Source organism: Pecten maximus, chromosome 10 (genome assembly GCF_902652985.1).
Source record: "Pecten maximus chromosome 10, xPecMax1.1, whole genome shotgun sequence".
In the NCBI taxonomy this organism is placed as follows: Eukaryota; Metazoa; Mollusca; class Bivalvia; order Pectinida; family Pectinidae; genus Pecten; species Pecten maximus.
Window position 1 is genome coordinate 37,978,902 of NC_047024.1, and position 19,733 is coordinate 37,998,634.

General features: G+C 38.2%; 1 protein-coding gene and 1 long non-coding RNA gene across 2 annotated transcripts; both read right to left on the minus strand.

Moving 5' to 3' along the window:
• Positions 1-6,511: 6,511 nt before the first annotated feature.
• On the minus strand, positions 6,512-7,228 carry LOC117335374. Its single transcript, XR_004534383.1, has 2 exons — positions 6,832-7,228; positions 6,512-6,800 (listed from the first exon to the last, which is right to left on the minus strand). It is a non-coding gene; the product is annotated as an uncharacterized LOC117335374 (long non-coding RNA).
• A 4,379-nt stretch (positions 7,229-11,607) lies between these two features.
• On the minus strand, positions 11,608-19,376 carry LOC117336678. The gene is made up of 9 exons (XM_033897287.1): positions 18,825-19,376; positions 17,814-17,998; positions 17,195-17,261; positions 16,192-16,378; positions 15,381-15,539; positions 14,912-15,103; positions 14,055-14,225; positions 13,442-13,526; positions 11,608-12,672 (listed from the first exon to the last, which is right to left on the minus strand). Exons 1-9 carry the CDS (start codon positions 19,294-19,296, stop codon positions 11,608-11,610), a joined length of 2,583 nt encoding a protein of 860 aa, XP_033753178.1. The 5' UTR covers positions 19,297-19,376.
• Positions 19,377-19,733: the final 357 nt, after the last annotated feature.

Sequence of the window (19,733 nt, forward strand, 5' to 3'; positions counted from 1 at the left end):
ATTGATAAATTATAATACACGGTGATATATATTATTAATTAATATTACCATAATTTCTCAAAATAAAAATCTTGTAACTTTTTAATTTTACAATGAATGACCAAAAACATCAATTAAAATTCAAAAGTTTTTATTTTCTCAGATGAGCAAACAAATGGTGTATTTTCAAAATTGTGGAATTCAACATAGCTACATTGTATTAGGAATGCCCTAATAATTTCCAACTTAAAGGTATAATATCATCAAGAATGTGAAAGTCCGCCCAATTGCTCTTTCAACATGAATTCTTACACACGCTATTTTCATTGTGTCCTCTATCTCCTTCGCCGTGAGCTGTTTCCTATTAAGTTTGAAATGTGGAATGTTCAGAGTTACGCCTTTGTGAAGAATATCTTGGGATTTCAAACCCTCGATCACACATAATATTATCGCCTGATTCTAACAATGTTAGCACACCACTTTCTTTTGTTATTTGTTTGTCCGTCACTCTACCTCCCCACAAATCAGAAACAAATGTAATTACTCCATTTGGACTAATGCCAATACGAATCTTGTATGTATTATGGTCCTTATAGGATGGCCATGTCTGTGATTGAGCAAGTAACCTCGACATATATTTCATTACAATGTAAGATACTTAAGATTAAGATTTTTTCTTACAAGCTTTTGTGATGGAAATGGAAACATCATTGGTTGTTCAAGATATAAAAACATTATCCATGTAGTAAATATTTAGGAAAACTGAGACTGCGAAATACTTAATCTATATGCAATGTCACGAACGAAAAGTCCCAACTTTCAGTCTAACAAGAATCTTAAAAAAGTCCTCCTCAATTGAAAGTTTTCTTGCTGGACGTTATTTTTCATCATTTTTAGCATCATTATTTGGACCGATGTTTTCACCTTTACCTCGCCAATAACGTAGTTTTTCTGCTTTAGAGATAAGTATTTTAATATGCACTCAAACACAGAATAGTTGATAAATCCTGTATAAAAAAAACATTGCTTTTGGGTCATCTTCAATTTTTTCAATGGAAAAACGATTCCCTTTATATTCATTCAATCGATCTTCCTTATCATTTATTTGTGTTGACAGTTTTTAGCTCACCTGCCCGAAGGGCAAGTGAGCTTATGCCGTGGCGCGGCGTCCGTCCGGCCGTCCGTCCGGCGTCAACTTTTCCATTCAAGCAACTTCTTCTCAATAACCAAAAGGCCCAGAGACCTAATATTGGGCCTGTAGCATGCTGGGGTGAAGGGCTACCAAGTTTGTTCAAATGAATAACGTTGACCTTCATTCAAGGTCACAGGGGTCAAAAAGGCTAAAATCTTTAAACGACTTCTTCTCAATAACCAAGAGTCCCAGGGAGTTGATATTAGGTCTGTAGCATGCTGGGGTGAAGGGCTACCAAGTTTGTTCAAATGAATGACCTTGACTTTCATTCAAGGTCACAGGGGTCAAATATGCTTAAAAAAAATTAAACGACTTCTTCTAAATAGCCAAAAGACCCAGGGACTTGATATTGGGTCTGAAGCATGCTGGGGTGAAGGGCTACCAAGTTTGTTCAAATGAATGACCTTGACCTTCATTCAAGGTCACAGGAGTCAAAAAGGCTAAAATCTTTGAACGACTTCTTCTCAATAACCAAGAGGCCCAGGGAGTTGATATTTGGCCTGTAGCATGCTGGGTTGAAGGGCTACCAAGTTTGTTCAAATGAATGACCTTGACCTTCATTCAAGGTCACAGGAGTCAAAAAGGCTAAAATCTTTAAACGACTTCTTCTCAATAACCAACAGATCCAGAGACCTAATATTTGGCCTGCAGCATGCTAGGGTGAAGGGCTCCCAAGTTTGTTCAAATGAATGACCTTGACCTTCATTCAAGGTCACAGGAGTCAAAAAGGCTAAAATCTTTAAATGACTTCTTCTCAATAACCAAGAGGCCCAGGGAGTTGATATTGGGTCTGTAGCATGCTGGGGTTAAGGGCTACCAAGTTTGTTGAAATGAATGACCTTGACCTTCATTTAAGGTCACAGGAGTCAAAAAGGCTAAAATCTTTAAACAACTTCTTCTCAATAACCAAGAGTCCCAGAGACCTAATATTTGGCCTGTAGCATGCTGGGGTGAAGGGCTCCCAAGTTTGTTCAAATGAATGACCTTGATCTTCATTCAAGGTCACAGGAGTCAAAAAGGCTGAAATCTTTAAACGACTTCTTCTCAATAACCAACAGTCCCAGGGAGTTGATATTGGGTCTGTAGCATGCTGCGGTAAAGGGTTACCAAGTTTGTTCAATTGAATGACCTTGACCTTCATTCAAGGTCACAGCGGTCAAAAAGGCTAAAAATTTTAACAACTTCTTCTCAATTACCAACAATATTGGGTCTGTAGCATGCTGGGGTGAAGGGCTACCAAGTTTGTTCAAATGAATGACCCTGACTCGCATTCAAGGTCACGTCGATCAAGTATGTTTAAATCTTTGAATGACTTTTAGTGAAAAGCCAAAGTGCAGAGAGACATTATTATATTGGTCCTGTAGCATGCTTTCAAATAACTGCAGGATCCATATATGAAAAGATCACTGCATTGCAGGTGAGCGATTTGGGCCCATTGGGCCCTTGTTCAATTTCTTAATGTAGATTATCAATTTCATTCTCGCCATCATTATCGGCAAGAAAACTGTAAATGTGGTCAAGAATGTGGTCGCTATAAGTAGAGTGGTTATGATCAGACATTTATCACATCACCATCATCTGTCTGGCAGCCTACATCACTAGTGCCAGGACCTGCTTGAATTCCAATTTCCTAAAACAAAACAAATATAGTTTTTATTAATTCATTACACATTTAATTTTCATATCCTTCAAACAAAAAAATCTAAACTCCATATATACATATATACATTAGGTAAATTACATTTAGTTTTACAACATTTATCCCTCGAGCTCCCAACTGGAAGTTTAGGAGGGATGAGGCAGTGGTATCGAGTGTGACTCGTAACCCGGCCAGAGGACCTAGGTTCAAGCCCCAGTGGGGGCAGCCGTGTTACATGTTGTGACCTTAGGCAAGTCACTTCACTCTTCACTTCACTCTTCATTACTATGTGGTACTAGTGCTAGGCATGTGAATGTGAAGCGCTATATCGGCTGCATACTCCCAGAAATATGAGAATGCTTCTGCTTGGTGCAAATGGACCAATGATTACAGGTAATAAAATTGTTAACAGCTTAGCTGGTCTAATGGTTGTGATGAATGGTATATATGTTTTACATTATTATTATTATTGGGACACTGTTCTGCAATTGAATTGTAATGTAAATATCGGGAAAATTCATCAGGAATTAATAGTGAGATGGTGGGGGATATGAAGTGAATGTCGGCATATCTGTGGATATGGATTATTGAAAATATTTAAGTATATGTAAATGCATAGATATTATTTTTTACACAGGTTGGACTAAGTAAAATGGAAACGAGCTATATCAATAGGCATTTCATAAAAATGTTATTATAAATAGTTAAATTGGCCCGGGATACACCCAGTCCGGAAACCCGTCGTTCTGTATAACAGGGAAAAAAATGTACTAAAGTATTGTAAGGGACATAAATAGAGGGATAAACAACTCTACTAGTTTAGAGACTGACATAGGGTGAGTTTTGTATTTGTGCACTGAGCCGTGAAGGTGTGATTACCACTATTACTATACCAGCAATTAGGTAAAATTGGATTTGGTTTGGTTTGGTTTATTTTGTTTAACGTCCTATTAAAATTTCATCAAAGGTCTGATAATTGATGTAAAATTAAGTTAATTTTTCAAAATCGTTTGCTATTAAACTTGATCACAAGCAATGTAAATGTATTCCGTTTTTAATTGATAGTGAAAAAAATTGGATCAGTTCTTTTGATGCAAAATTTTAATAACTTTATGACAAAATATGTTAATCAGTGCACGTGGAATTCATTCAACTTTTTACTGATTCAAAAATTGAAAGGATTTGACAAGAAGTAGGGATGTCATCTTGCTATACGTCGTTATTAATATAGATAGACAGAAAGAGACAGTTAGGCTACCAATCCCTGTATGTAAGTTCTTGGTATCGTACTCGTAGATCCGTCTACTGACAAGACAACTGTAGTTAACCGACCAACAACAGTGAACTACGTGATTGTCCTTCTTAAAGACCGATAGGAACATTAAACATCTGCAAAAACAACAATACCCCCGCCCCCTCTGACAACACCCACATTGTATCGGGGTGTTTTTTTTTTACCTTCTGATGTTAAACAGAAAATCTTTGTATGGTTTTAATGCACAATTAATAATGAATTTATTCTATTTGTCAAAATTGTGCGACAAAGCCGGTACAGCGAATCTTTGACTTTGACTCAACAAACAAGAGGCCGAGAGGGCCTGTATCGCTCACCTGGATTTCATGAGAAATGAAACAAGAATGAATAGGCATTTTATATGGGTACGCGAGGTTTTTATGCCAAAATATGCATTAATCCATGAAATGAAATTTACTTTTGGCGCAACCCCAGATGCTACCACACAAATGTGAGCGATATCCATTGCTTAGTTTCAGAAAAGAAGTTGTTTAAACCAATTGACCCCCTTTTGACCCCGCCCTCTGCACCCCTGGGTCAGTTCCTTCCGTTATAAAATTTTGAATCCCTACCTAAAAGGATGCTACCAGTCAAATATGAGCCGTTTCATAGAAGAAGTTGTTCATATCAATTTAGCCAAATTGACCCTTTTTGGCCCCACCCCTAAGTCCCCTGGGGGGGGGGGGGGGGGGGGGGGGGGGGGGGGGGGGGGGGGGGGGGGGGCAACCCCAAAATTTGTACAATTTTGAACCCCACCCCATGACCATGCTACCATACAAATGCGAGTGATATCCATTGCTTAGTTTCAGAGAAGTTGTTTGTATCAATTTAGCCAAATTAACCCCTTTTGGCCCCGCCCCTCAGGCCCCAGGTAGGTCGGCCCCACCATTTGTACAATTTTGAATCCCGGCCCCACAGGGATGCTCAGTCAAATATGAGCAATATCTATTACTTGGTTTCAGAGGAGAAATTGTTCATATCAATTTAGCCAAATTGACCCCTTATGGCCCCGCCCCTCAGCACCCAGGGAGGTCGGCCCCACCATTTGTACAATTTTGAACCCTGACCCCAAAGGGATGCTCAGTCAAATACGAGCAATATTTATTGCTTGATTTCAGAGAAGTTGTTCATATCAATTTAGCCAAACTGACCCCTCTTGGCCCCGCCCATCAGGCCCAAGTGGGGTCAGCCTCACCATTTGTACAATTTTGAATCCCCACCCCATAGTGATGCTACCAGGCAAATATGAGCAATATACATTGCTCCGTTTCAAAGAAGAAGTCGTTTATATCAATATAGCCCAATTGACCACATTTGGCCCCGCCCCTCAAGCCCCCAGGGGGTCGGCCCCATCATTTGTACAATTTTGAATTCCCACCCCATAGTGATGCTACCGGGCAAATAGGATCGATATCCTTTGCTTGGTTTCAGAGAAAAAGTCGTTTATATTAATATAGCCAAATTTACCCCTTTTGGCCCCGCCTCTCAGACCCCTGGGGGGGTCAGCCTACCATTTGTACAATTTTGAGTCCACACCCCATAGGGATGCTTCTGACAAAATTCCGCCCCTCAGCACCCAGGGAGGTTGGCCCCACCATTTGTACAATTTTGAACCCTGACCCCAAAGGGATGCTCAGTCAAATACGAGCAATATCTATTGCTTGATTTCAGAGAAGTTGTTCATATCAATTTAGCCAAACTGACCCCTCTTGGCCCCGCCCCTCAGGCCCACGTGGGGTCAGCCTCACCCTTCGGACCAGATGAGCTATCAAGTCAACACCGGCTGCCTCGTTTTCGATCGGAACGCAAAAGAGGCCTTCCAAGGGGAGGTAAACAAGCGTAACAAAACATACTGTTAGAAAAGGGTGTTTTGCGGGCAAAAAGTGAGGCATTGTCAGCCCTGAAGAGAAAAGATAACAGCCCAAATTTAGACGCCTCTTACGATCATGCAATGGGTTGGTTGCTTGATTTTGTTTTTAAAACCTTCCCTGCAGGTAGGGCGTATGCATTGTACCTGCTGCCCCCATTGCATGATCGTAAGAGGCGACTAAATTTGGGATCTTATCCAGGGTTTGACACTAACTGAAATAAATATTCAAGGGGCCCTATGTAATTTTGTGGAGCCCGAACAGCGAGCGCCGAAGGCGCAAGCCGTAAGTTTCTAGGGGGGTCCGGGGGCATGCCCCCCCCCCCCCCGGAATTTTTTTTTTCTAGATGCTCTGTGGTGCATTCTAGGCCATTTTTGGTGTATTTTGGAGCTTTTGTATTTGAGATATTTTTAAAGATATTTTTTGCAGTTAACATGGTTTGCATAGTAAATTATGTTTGGTGGTCCATCATACTTGATCATTGCTTGAGGAAATATGCTGAAAGGAAAAGAATTTAAAAAAAAACAACTAAAACAATGCTCATTTCAGTTTTTGTATTTGTTATTCCATATTCAACTAGTTTCTTAAGTTTTCAATGAAAAGTCTGTATGACTTTTGCTGGAGAGCAAGAAGGTCTCTCCTGGAGAGATCCTCATCATCAGACTGGGAATCTGGCGTGAATGTTGCCCCTTCCTGAAGATCTTCCTCATCTACCTCTTCCTCCCCCTCATGCTCAGCTTGGTCCTCATGCAAATCAAGGGAAACTGGGATGACCTCATGCCCATCTGTCCGCTGAAAAACTGAACATTCCCTTGGGGTCTCCGATTTCTGAATAATTACTCAAACGCTTGAAACGTACTGATTTGCACGGGCCCTTATTACAAACGTACAAATGATACAGACTGTTATTCAAACGCTTGAAGCGTACTGACTTACACGGGCCCTTATTACAAACGTACAAATGATTCAGACTTTAAACAGTTATCAGCAATGATAATACGCACCTGACTTCAACCGGAAATACTTCCTACAGGATTGTTTAGGTCATCGTTCTACCGACGACGGTCGTGGTCAAGAAATAAACTCAGCATGAACATTTCGCACACGATTTCAGGTTTTTTTGGTGGATTTTGTGATCCGCGGGATAACAAATGGTTCTGAGATTAAGAGGACCGTCGGTCCTCCAAAAAATAGGATCGAGAAGACCGACATTGTTTTTTAGGGGCCTCGGTCCTCCGGTCTACCGTTAGTGTCGATCCCTGTTATCTTTTCCTTTCTTTCTTAACTTTGTTCTTCCTAATGTCATCCTTGACAATGCCTCACTTTTGGCCTTTAGTTGATCGTTCGCCGCTGTGAGGAAGGCTTTTGGTTCTGTCCCCTAGCCGAGACATACCAGGGTCTTTAAAAATGGCAGTTACTCCTGCTTAACGCTCAGCATATTTGGAGTGGGACGACTGGTTCGCCTGTCATCAGTATAATGTGACCGGGTGAGGTGTCCTGCTGGGTGTCTTCGACAGTATGCTTCAGTGAGGTAGCACTATGGGTCGACAAAAGTTCCGGCCTATCACAAGGAGACTTAACACGAACATACCGCAGCCTCCCAAAACACACACAGGCACTCACCACACGCATACATGTCGCACGCACGGGAAGCCGTCCTTGGATGACCTTGGCTGTTAATAGGACGTTAAACAAAATAAACCAAACCAAACCAATCTTCGGCAGTATGCTTCGGTGAGGTAGCACTATATAAATCGGCAAAAGTTCCGGCCTATCACAAGGAGATTAAAAACACGAACATAACGCAGCCTCCCAAACACACATACGCACTCACCACACGCATGCACGGAAGGCCGTCCTTAAATGACCTTAGCTGTTAATAGGACGTTAAACAAAATAAACCAAACCAAAGTTTTAACGTCATATTAACAGCTAAGGTCATTTAAGGACGGCATCCCGTGCGTGCGACATGCATGCATGTGGTGAGTGCGTATGTGTGTTCTGGGAGGCTGCGTTATGTTCGTGTCAAGTCTCCTTGCGATAGACCGGAACTTTTGCCGATTTATAGTGCTACCTCACTGAAGCATACTGCCGAAGACACCCAGCAGAACACCCCACCCGGTCACAATTATACTGACAACGGGCGAACCAGTCGTCCCACTCCAAATATGCTGAGCGCTAAGCAGGAGCAGCAACTACCATTTTTTAAAGACTCTGGTATGTCTAGGCTAGGGGACAGAACCCAAAGCCTTCCTCACAGGTGTGAACGCTCAACTAAAGGCCAAAAGTGAGGCATTGTCAAGGGATTGGTTTGGTTTGGTTTATTTTGTTTAACGTCCTATTAACATCTAAGGTCATTTAAGGACGGCCTCCCGTGCGTGCGACATGTATGAGTGTGGTGAGTGCGTATGTGTGTTTTGGGAGGCTGTGGTATGTTCGTGTTAAGTCTCCTTGTGATAGGCCGGAACTTTTGCCGATTTAAAGTGCTATCTCACTGAAGCATACTGCCGAAGACACCCAGCAGCACACCCCACCCGGTCACATTATACTGACAACAGGCGAACCAGTCGTCACACTCCAAATATGCTGAGCGCTAAGCAGGAGTGGCAACTACCATTTTTAAAGACTGTGGTATGTCTCGGCTAGGGGACAGAACCCAAAGCCTTCCTCACAGCGGCGAACGCTCAACTAAAGGCCAAAAGTGAGGCATTGTCAAGGGAGACATTAGGAAGAAGAAAGTTATTAAGAAAGAAGAGAAAAGATAAGATCCCAAATTTAGTCGCCTCTTACGATCATGCAATGGGGGCAGCAGGTACAATTCTTACGCCCTACCTGCAGGGTGTATTGTCAAGGGAGACATTAGGAAGAAGAAAGTTGTTCAGAAAGAAGAGAAAAGATAAAATACCAAATTTAGTCGCCTCTTACGATCATGCAATGGGGGCAGCAGGTACAATTCTTACGCCCTACCTGCAGCTGCGGTATGTTCGTGTTACGTCGTCTCCTTCTGATAGGCCTGAACTTTTGCCGATTTATAGTGCTACCTCACTGAAGCATACTGCCGAAGACACCCAGCAGAACACCCCACCCGGTCACATTATACACACAACGGGCCAACCAGACGTCCCACTCCTAATATGCTGAGCGCTTAGCAGGAGTAGCAACTACCATTTTTAACGACTCTTGTATGTCTCGGCCAGGGGACAGAACCCAGCCTTTCTCACAGGGGCGAACGCTCAACTGTAGACCAAAAGTGAGGCATTTAGAAAGACGAAAGTTGTTCAAAAAGAAGAGAAAAGATAAGATCTCAAATTTGGTCGCCTCTTACGATCATGGAATGGAGGTACAAATCTTACGTCCTACCTGCAGGGAAATCATGCAATGGGGGCAGCCCCCCAAACCACATACGCATAACCCGGAGGCCGTCCTTAAATCACATCATTTGTTGATAGGATGTTTAAAGCATTGATGTCATTTTTTTTTTTAGTTTCATCGGGGTATGAAAAAAAATTTGTTTGCAAACAATTTTTTTTTCATACCCCTATGAAACTAAAAAATAATTGACATCAACGCTTATAATTAATTTTTGAAAATAATTTTCTAATTTAAAACATGTTTTATGTGCAATTTTACTGGTTTTATATGGGATTCTTTTTCTCAAATCAATACGCAACGTCAATTGTCGTATTGTGACGTCACATGTCATATTTATCGCGGCATTCTCGGAATCGTTTTCAAAGTGGTATGAAAAAACAAGAGGCACATGGGCCTTAACGGTCATCTGAAACACTTACAGTGGGAACACACTCCTCAATCCAGCATCATTACCATAATTTTTTTATATGCAGGCAGTTATGTTTCAGATCCAATCTGGTTGTTATCCTTTTTGGCTTAAAGGAGGAGCAGCATCTTAAGGGGGTTGGAGCTAGTGAGGCTAAAAAATTCCTGACATTCAATTTTTCTGAAATTTTGGTTATTTGCTCAGGAGATAATTATGTATCACTGCCTAAATGAAGAAAAACTTTGTGTGGTTGAAATTTTTTTTAGACCCCCCTTTAGACCCCCTATAATTATACACCTCTGGTGCTCTTTGTGGACAAAACCCAAATGCACCTAATGCATTTAAAATGGCAACAAGTTCAATGTTTTTACTTTTGAATATAAAATAAATGCTTCTGTATCTTGATTAACCTCTAGTGAATGTATATATCACATTTTATTATGTATTGGATGCTTATTATAAAAATAATAGCATGTGAAGCCGCAAATTTCGTTATCATGATTCTATTTTATATGGTCATTTTTATGATTAGTTTCTTATTTCAAAATTTTTTGTAAAATAATTGTGTCATTTAATTTTCTCAAAAAACTAACAGGATATGTCATCAATATTACTGCATAGCCATGATTTTTTACGGAAACTTTCTATGGTCAGTTTTTGAAATATGTGACATTTTCTTACCCCACCCCCCTAAATACTTCACTCCAATTTTGGTACATCTCTCTATTCTATGACGTCATATACTGGAAACATCAGTACACAGGGATTATTTCGGTTTATCAAATTGATGGGCCATTAAATTTAGCTGATTTTCAAGAAAACTAATATCATGTGTGGGTCATTACATAAGAAAATTTAAAGATTTTTCCTAATCATGTGGGCTATTCAGTAAATTTGATGGCCAATGGCCCCATATGGCCCCCTCCAAAATGAACCCCGAGTACCTAATTCAAATGTTTCAGTATATATTACTAAATGCACACATTACCAAAATATAGGGTATTGGGTGTTATGAAAAAAGCCAACAACATCATTTAAATATAATTCAGTTATTTAATGAATAAACTTAAAATAGCATCAATAATTGAGATTACTGGTTTAGATCATTCACAAATGTAAGTTATATTGTCTTCACGAAATTGCAATTTTATTGACATGTACATCAGCATATGATTTCATTCGATATGAAGCCAAATTTTGTTTAGAAGCAACAGAAGTTGCAACATCTCTAGTCACATTCTACAATTGTTATTCTTTATACAATGAGAGTTCAAAGTCAAATAATAAAACCAAATTAAAAAAAACTCCCTTCACCATTTTTCTCCCATTATGATTGAAATACTTGTGTCATTATTAATTATTGTATTGATAATGACATTCGTATTCTAATCAGACTGAAATTTCTCCGGCTTAGGACGGACACAACCATTATATAAACTTTCAGTTCAAGTTTGGCTATAACTAATATGCAGCATGTAGCTGTCTTGCAATTGGTTGGGCTGGTTTAAAGTTTTTTTTAATATTTTTTCATTATTTTTTTTTTATAAAATTGAAAACAAGTATGAACACAAATGTAGTGATAACAAAAGATAAATTATCGCATACAGATCATGTAAAATAAATGTTATGAGAAACACTGAATACAGCAACTGTTAATAATGGACACACAAAATTAAAATTGAGAGCAATAGCTATGAGCACAGGATCTGTCTCCTGAAACTAAACCTCTCAATAAATAAATCATCAGCAGTTTCATCATGATCTATCTCATGAATCTAAAGATAACTTACATCTTGCTTATCCAATTTTAAACAAATACAAATATTTACACAACCAAGTGATTTTTCATCTGATACATCACTCTTCTTTCTGAATACATTTGACAATGTTGGAAATGAAACATTTCTGTATTTTATTTTCACATAAAATTACTTTCACTCCAGAGATAGCATTCCTGCTGTATGCCAGTTTCAAGTGATTGAAATGGATACCATTTTTGGACAATTTCTCAGCTGATAATTTGTTCATGGCTTTCTTGCTTACCAAGGTGTCATAAGACTTTTTACAAGATAAAAAGTTCATACTGAACACATCGTCAACTGACCACTTTGCACTCATTTTTAAGTTAAACAAGTCTTGGAGGGCTTTCACATCAAAAACTGCATTGTGTGCCTCATACGACATCCCAAGGAACTTCCTTACCAACGATTCTTGGCTGTGAGATCCAACCTCCTTCTTGGTAAACAAGCGTCTTGCTAACCTAAGAGTGTCCATATATCCTTTTACAACATTGGCAAATGACGAGCATAACTGGAACTCTCTCAATCTGTTTGTAAGGATAGGTATATCAAACGATGCTGCATTATGACCAACAAGAATAGGATTGGGGAGAGTTTTCAAAAAATCTAAGAAATCCAACAAAGCTGAATGGATGGAGGTCACATTTTCAATCTCCTTTCCCCTGAGGTACATCTTACTTAATGACCTTGAATAGGTCAGTCCTGTAACTTCCGATGCTTTGATTGCTATGTCACACCTTGGCAGGACATATCTATGAAAAATATTGTCACCATTAACAACAGCAGCAATTTGAGTAATGTCACTTTGACGTGAAGCAGAAGTTGTTTCCAAATCAAAGAAAACCAAAGATTTGGATTCATCCAAGGACAATACTGATGGTATAGTTTGTACATCTGGATCACTACTGTTGTTAATGGTTAGATCAATATCAGTTTCATAGGTAGTACCTTCCTTTACATATGATGACTGTTCTTTCAACCTTTTTTTCCGTTTCAACTCAACCCTTCTTAATTTGTATTCTCTGGTCTTTTCCTTTTCTTTACGGGCTGACCGAGCATTGTCCAATTTTGTTGACAGTTTGACGGTGAACTCGCCAGGGGAAAGAAGGGCCGATTCATTTACCTGTGACAAAATATTATTATTTATTACATATGCATATACAAGGAGACAATTCAGCGAATTACAAAACATATGTGACAAGTAGTGTAAGAGATAGAACCGGCTGACAAGTTAAAGTGTGGAAGGACAAGGTGATCCCATGCTGCAAGTATGAAGTTCCAGTGACAAGTAGTGTAGAAAATGGAACCGAAGACAAATTTGTTCTTTGATGTAGATAAAGCTCAAAATGTAGGTCAGAGTAACCTAATTTTATACATAACAATACCTCACCAAAGTGATCCATGTCCCAAATATATGTTATGTGGCTAAAACCAATTAAGCATCGATATATTACCTGTTATACTTAGAAATTGCCAGGTTATAGACAATAATTCCACGGGGAATAGAAATATTATGTGAAATCAATGAATTTGTTGTAAGCATGTTCGTTATAACGTATTTTATTGTATATGAGTAAACTTTATAGCACTGGATAGAGCTAGAAGAAGTTGTTAAAAAGGAAAAACTAGACAGATGAAGGACGCTGCATCAACACCATAAGCTCACAGACACTTTGTGTCAGGTGAGCTAATAATGTGTATGCATAACTAACAGGAAACAAATTCCAATTGTGAAGATGTACATTAAAATTAGCATTGGTATGAGACCATGAGAAGTCTGACATAGGGAATTGAATTATACAGGAAATTGTATTACAACATTTTAAGATCTATATTAAAACTTTCGAATGTATGTTGACATGACTTTACTGCAATTGAAAAATAAACTTTACCTTAGGTAAATAATTATGACCTTCATTCTTTTGAAGAACAGATGCAGATACCCTATTCATTAATGAATCTGAGCTGCCATAGAATCTGAAAACACAAAATATAAAGCCAGTTGTACACATGAACACAGAACATCAGAAAACTTTGTAAGATTTCATAGCTTTATAGCTAAGTAGGTCAAGGTCATTTATTTGAGGAAACTTTATAGCACTCCTTCTCAGGCACCCTGGGCCTAATGAAACACGATTCTTAAAACTTTTACCCATGATAATTCATGTTAACCTTTGACCCTGTCCAGGGCATAAAGCTGACCTTTGAACTAAACACAATATATAAGAAAGGTCAAGGTAATTTATATGAGGAAACTTTGTAGCACTCCTTTGCAGGTACCTAAGTACTGGCCAAATATCAGGTTACTGGGTATTACAGTTTTCTAGTGGCCAAATAGCAGGACCCTGATTATTACAGTTTCTAGAGGAAGTCATTTGAAGGGCAAAAGTGGACAGACTAGCTGATGGACGATGGATGCCGCGTTACGGCATAAGCTCACTGGTCATTCGGACCAGGTTAATGATATTAAAGAAATTAGTTTCTTACAACTACTGCAACTCTTACTTGGCTTTCGGTGTTTTTGTGGAAACAAGGCTGTTAAAACTTTCATTTGCTTGTGTGGAGCCCAAATTCAGGAGGTTTCCAGACCGGCATGAATATTTGGCAACTAGTTCCTCCAGGCGTGTCCTCAGTGTGGGATCTTGTAAGGCAGTGCCATTGGGAAGACTTTTGTACCTACATATTCAAATTATATTATTTATATAAATCAATGAATTTTTCTTTTGCATAATTTATAAGTATATGCATTGTGTTCAAGTAATATTTAATGGACAAGTTTGTTAAATTCATATGAAACAAGCCTTTGTTGTTTTCAGAATGATTTACATTCAATGATACAATATAACTGATGTAGACTTGCAATGTCTGAGGATCAATTATATCCTAATCACTTAGCTTACCCGTTTTCCCATGTAATATATGCCCATGTCATAAATAATAAATAATTATTGTATTACATATATTATCTAAAATAGTACTATTGTGAGGTCATTAATAAATGACGTCACCCGTCTTGCAGAGAAAAACATTGAGGTTTTTGTTTATTTTCTCATAAATATGAGTTGCGTGATAAATAGAATCTTACACTTGTGTCAATGTAATATGGAGTTGATTATATTTAAACTCGCCTAAAGGCTCATGATATATCAAATTATAGAACTTGTTCAATCAATTTCATAATACATTATAATGCCACTCATTTAAGATCCTTTATTTATACAACTTACAGTTATTAACAAACAGGTTAAATTGAAATATGATACAGAGGATCTAGGACGAGTGTTCATGTAATATTGAATTTAACCTTTACACAATAGTTACAAATGAAGACAGTCACTGGACCGATAATATAAGTATTTTACCTGAATTTTTGGGGATCATCCTTATATGTGCACCATTTGACAGTAGAACAACCAGTGTGTTCACCAAAGATATGTGGAACGATCCTCTTTAGTGAAAGTTCCAGTTCTGCTTCTGTGTTGCTTCCCGTCATTGCATACATGAAGCATCTCATGATGTATGGTATGACTTCAGCATGTTTGAGTTCCTTGTGTCTTAAAGGAAAAGTAGCTACATGTATACAGAGCATTATCATTTGTTTACTAATAAAAACAATAAACATTGGGGGACACCCTTTTGTTTGTGATAAATCTTACATTATCTTTACTTTTTGTCTTCTAATAGCCTCTATGTTACATAACTAAAACAAAATGCTTCGTGGATATGGACAGCACATGATGTAATTTTTCCATGAATGCATAAATATTTATTAATTACCCCTCCTCCCATTTTATTGAGTGGCATACTATAATTATCATAGTTAAAACTTACTTCTTGGATAGCTCATATAGGGACTTTGATATCCCTTTTTTGACATGATTTTGGTCATCTTTTTTCTCTAATTTTGGGAAGTCCAAAAGCATTTTTGCAGTTGTTGTGGAGTCGTTATCTGCATGAAACACATCAAGCTGGAATCCTTGATCGGAGAGTCTGTATAAAGCAACAATAGTCATACAATTGGATAATTGTACTCAGCAACGTAATTTATATATGCTCCATATATGATGTAACAGGAGAAGGAATTGTAAAGCAATGGGACCAGGAGGACAGAAATTGAACTCAGAAACTCCAAACTCCGTAGTACATAGACGGATGCTCTATACCCAGTTGAGCTACCTGGTCACCGGCCCTGTCCCGCTACATATAAGATACATTATTGTCATTAATAACTGTTCAGTATTATTAAGAACATTGTTAATGTTTTACATAGGTAAAATATATATAATATATGACTATGATATTACTATTACATATATAATATATGTAGGATAGAAATATCCTGTTATGTACCATGCTGGTCAGAGAGATATCTTATTGGATTTGTAAATAGATATCATGTTCTTTAATTCTGTTAACAATATTATCAGTGGTCTCCCCCCCCCCCCCCCCCCCCCCCCCCCCCCACACACACACACACACACACACACACACACACACACACACACACACACACACACACACACACACACCTCCCATTTCCGCTCCATGCAATTAGCCTTGGGGGCTAAATTAACACTAAAACTTTCTCAAAGTATGGGGTGGACTTTATATTGTAGATAAATACGGTATTCAAAATATTCACCTGTGAGCCATGCTCACAGCCATATCTGGCTCCATGGCTTTGCTGCTCCCCTCCCAGTTGCGTGGGCATACATGACTCGGAACTGTTTCTTTTTTGTCTTTGTGAATGTCACAAATTCTGCAGGATTTGCTTCTGACGTCGTAGGCAATAACTTTACCTGTGGTCTTCCCGATCATAGCTGCATGTCCTAAAATCAAAACCAAATATATCAGAACTCTGAAGTCTAAAACAGTTATGAAAAAGCCAGACATTTGGCTATTAAATTTAAGATCAGGTTTGTTAAATCTAAAGCAGAATCATGAAGTTATATATACCCCATGTTAACCTTGTCCTTAATTTTTTTAACATATTTGACTCAGGTCGGGTCCACAGCACGACTGTAGATTTAAACAAGATTAATCGAGCCTTGAAAAAGCCCAAGGGCCTTAACGGTCATCTGAATACATATTACATGGAGTACATCATACTATAAAACACCCAATATGGCTGTAATGTGAAGGTTTTCTTTTCGGCCTGAAGAATAACAACACTTTATGGAGAACAAGTTTAAAATGTGTTTTTCAAAATGGCGACTGTGGTGGCCATCTTGGATTTCAGACCGACCCAAAAAATAACAGCACTTGGTCAGGACCATCTCAAGATCATTTGAGGCTTTGAAGTTTCAGCTCAATCCCACTGGTGGAACTTGAGAAGTTTAACATATGAAAAGTTTACGTGTGGCCCATGACGATGGACGAAGCAATGACTATAGGTCATCCTCTTGGTCATTGATAAGATTTTTAACAAATTTTACCCAAGTGACCTTGAAAATGGGTCAAGGTCATTCATTTGAACAGACTTACTAGGTTTAATTTCAGCATGATATTAATGCCATGTGACCCTAAGCATACGGCTCATGGTTATTTAAAAGAATTTTTTTTTCATCCAGGGCAGATTGACGCCAGATAAAATTGCTTGCCTTTTTATATGCATACTTGTCTAAAATGATTGTATTATACATTACCTGTGTTACTGTTATAGTTGAAACCAGTTCCTCTTTTCTGCCACCCACCATCAAAACTGGCTTGTAACTATAAAAAAAATAATATTGCATACATGTTAATACTGTTAATTATATAGTAAAATAATTCATTATTATTACCTGGCATATATTCACCAGTATATGGTATTTTCACTATATAACCTTACCAAAACTAGTTGCTGATTAACACCTCACAAAGTTCGGCCAAGGAATGGCAATTGTTGACATTATCATCATATGACGTATGTTGAATACCACAGACCGTCTCTTGAAAATGGCTGTTCTAATCAGTAAACAGGTACACGCGATATCATACATGCACTTATTTGAAGTAAATGCTGAATTTTGTTAAAAAAAAATTCTACAAGACTGAAACATTCAAAATGGTTAATATTATGTATTGAACTATAACAACTGAAAGTATAGTTCAATGCTTTACATAATGAAATGGAATTTTAATAATATAATTTTTTAAATTACTGTTTATGTTAATTGCTGAAAATTTGGTTACAAATGTACATTTTGAACTTACCATTTGTGACATATATGACAAAATATGTAATGCAAAAGGAGATAAAGAAAACATGTCCAATAAAATTACCTTTTCTGAACTCAATTCTTTTTCTTCAGTTTGAGCATCTCTGCATGATGTTGATGCAGCTTCCACCAAAGTCTTTCCAATCAGTGACTCTTTTCTTTTAAGAGTGGATGTAGCAATGGGGGGTATGTTGCACTCCACAAGAAAATTGTTAACCTGTGATGGGCCAATTCCAGCATGAACCATACCTAAAATCAATTAATCATTCATATTTTTTTTTCAATTTTAAACATTATATCTTTAAAATGAAATTCAACAATTTAATAAAAAAAAATCATACATATAAAAGTTAATACTGTATGTAAGAAGCATTTCTATTGGCTTAAAAATTCATGTTATCATAAATGATATCATAATGTAAAAATTGAAATTGCCTGCATGTTTTCTTCTCGAGCTTCATGCTGCTTGCTATAGGCCTACCATCTAAATGTGTTATACCTTCCTCGTACCTCCTCCAAAACGGCGTACGTAGGACTTCACAAAATATTTTAAATAACTTGTCTGCATTGGACATCGAATTCCGAGAATCATTTTCAACAATATTATTGTAACCTCGTCTATGCCTATCTGTTCTTGCATGTCATGCTCATTAAATCATTTTCCTGTTTTCAATGTGCGCATGGTTGGCCTATACATTTTCAAAATGTATACAGTATGCGTGGTTCACGCTTTATTCTGAGTGATGCCCATGGCTATACATGTATGATAAAATGATTCATGAAGGACTGAGGTTAGTCTTGTAAGTTGTATAATTAGTCAATCTGTGGCTAACCTCTACACAGATTGAGAAACTGTACCTGCATGTGCATGCATTTATGACTTAACAATGATTCACAATGTCCCTTCATCAATAATAACATCAGCTATAAACTCAGTGAGCTGCTATACATGTATACACAACTTAAAGTTATAAACTGTTATTCAGTGTTAGGCAGTTATAACCTTATTCAACAATAAATTTGTGTAATTTTTGTTGTTATTGACTAGACTACATATATTTAATAAAATACATACCTATAGCAGCCTTGGAATTTACATCAAACGCCCCTGATGATCCCCGTTTTCCAGTGTCCACTTGGCATACAGCATCACACACCGCGTTGGTGCACTGAATATGGAGCGTGCTTCCAAGTCCAAGTCTGCGCTCCCACAGTGTGTTGGAGAGATGGAGGGGCGAATTGCATACATCGCAAAACATGTTTTTAGCCAGCAGCTCTAACTCAACAACCCGCCTACCAATCTTCCACGTTGGGTCAATATTATCATTAGGCCCAATTTCGTACTCCGCACCTATGTCGAGATTGTCTGCAACAATATTAATTGGGGCCTCATTCACTAAAACGTAGGAGTGATCCTCTGTTAAATCAACTCGGGAAGTGTCAACTTTAAAATGTGCCCCCCTTTTAGATCTTCGGGAAGTCTTACCCGCATGGCCAACAGCAAACAGACCTCTATCACTCCGGGAAGGACCCCGGGAAGAATCCATGTTGTCGTCTGCGTCTGACAGCTGTGTGTTATTGTCTGCGTTATAAATACGCTTGACATCGAAGCGTATTTAAGCGTTTAGATGACCCCAGAAAAAAAATTATTTAGAGGTGTTCCGAATGTAAAGAGTTATCGTTCCTGATACTCGGATACTAGCTACAACGTCCTTAAAGCAAGATTTCAGCCAAGTTTCCATTTTTGGGGCATGTCCCTCTGTTCCTATGGGTCGGACAAGCCTGATTTATATCAATTAGGGATTTCCCTTCCCCAATATTTAACCTAAGTGCTCCTTTTGGGCGCCCCATCCTTCTTTCCTCAGGGCTCAGACCTGTTTCATTTATATAAATTATGATTGCTGTTCCCTTAAAATGTTTCAAACCAAATTTGGTTGTAATCAATAAAGGCATTAAGAAAGAGTACCATTTTAAAGCAAATTTT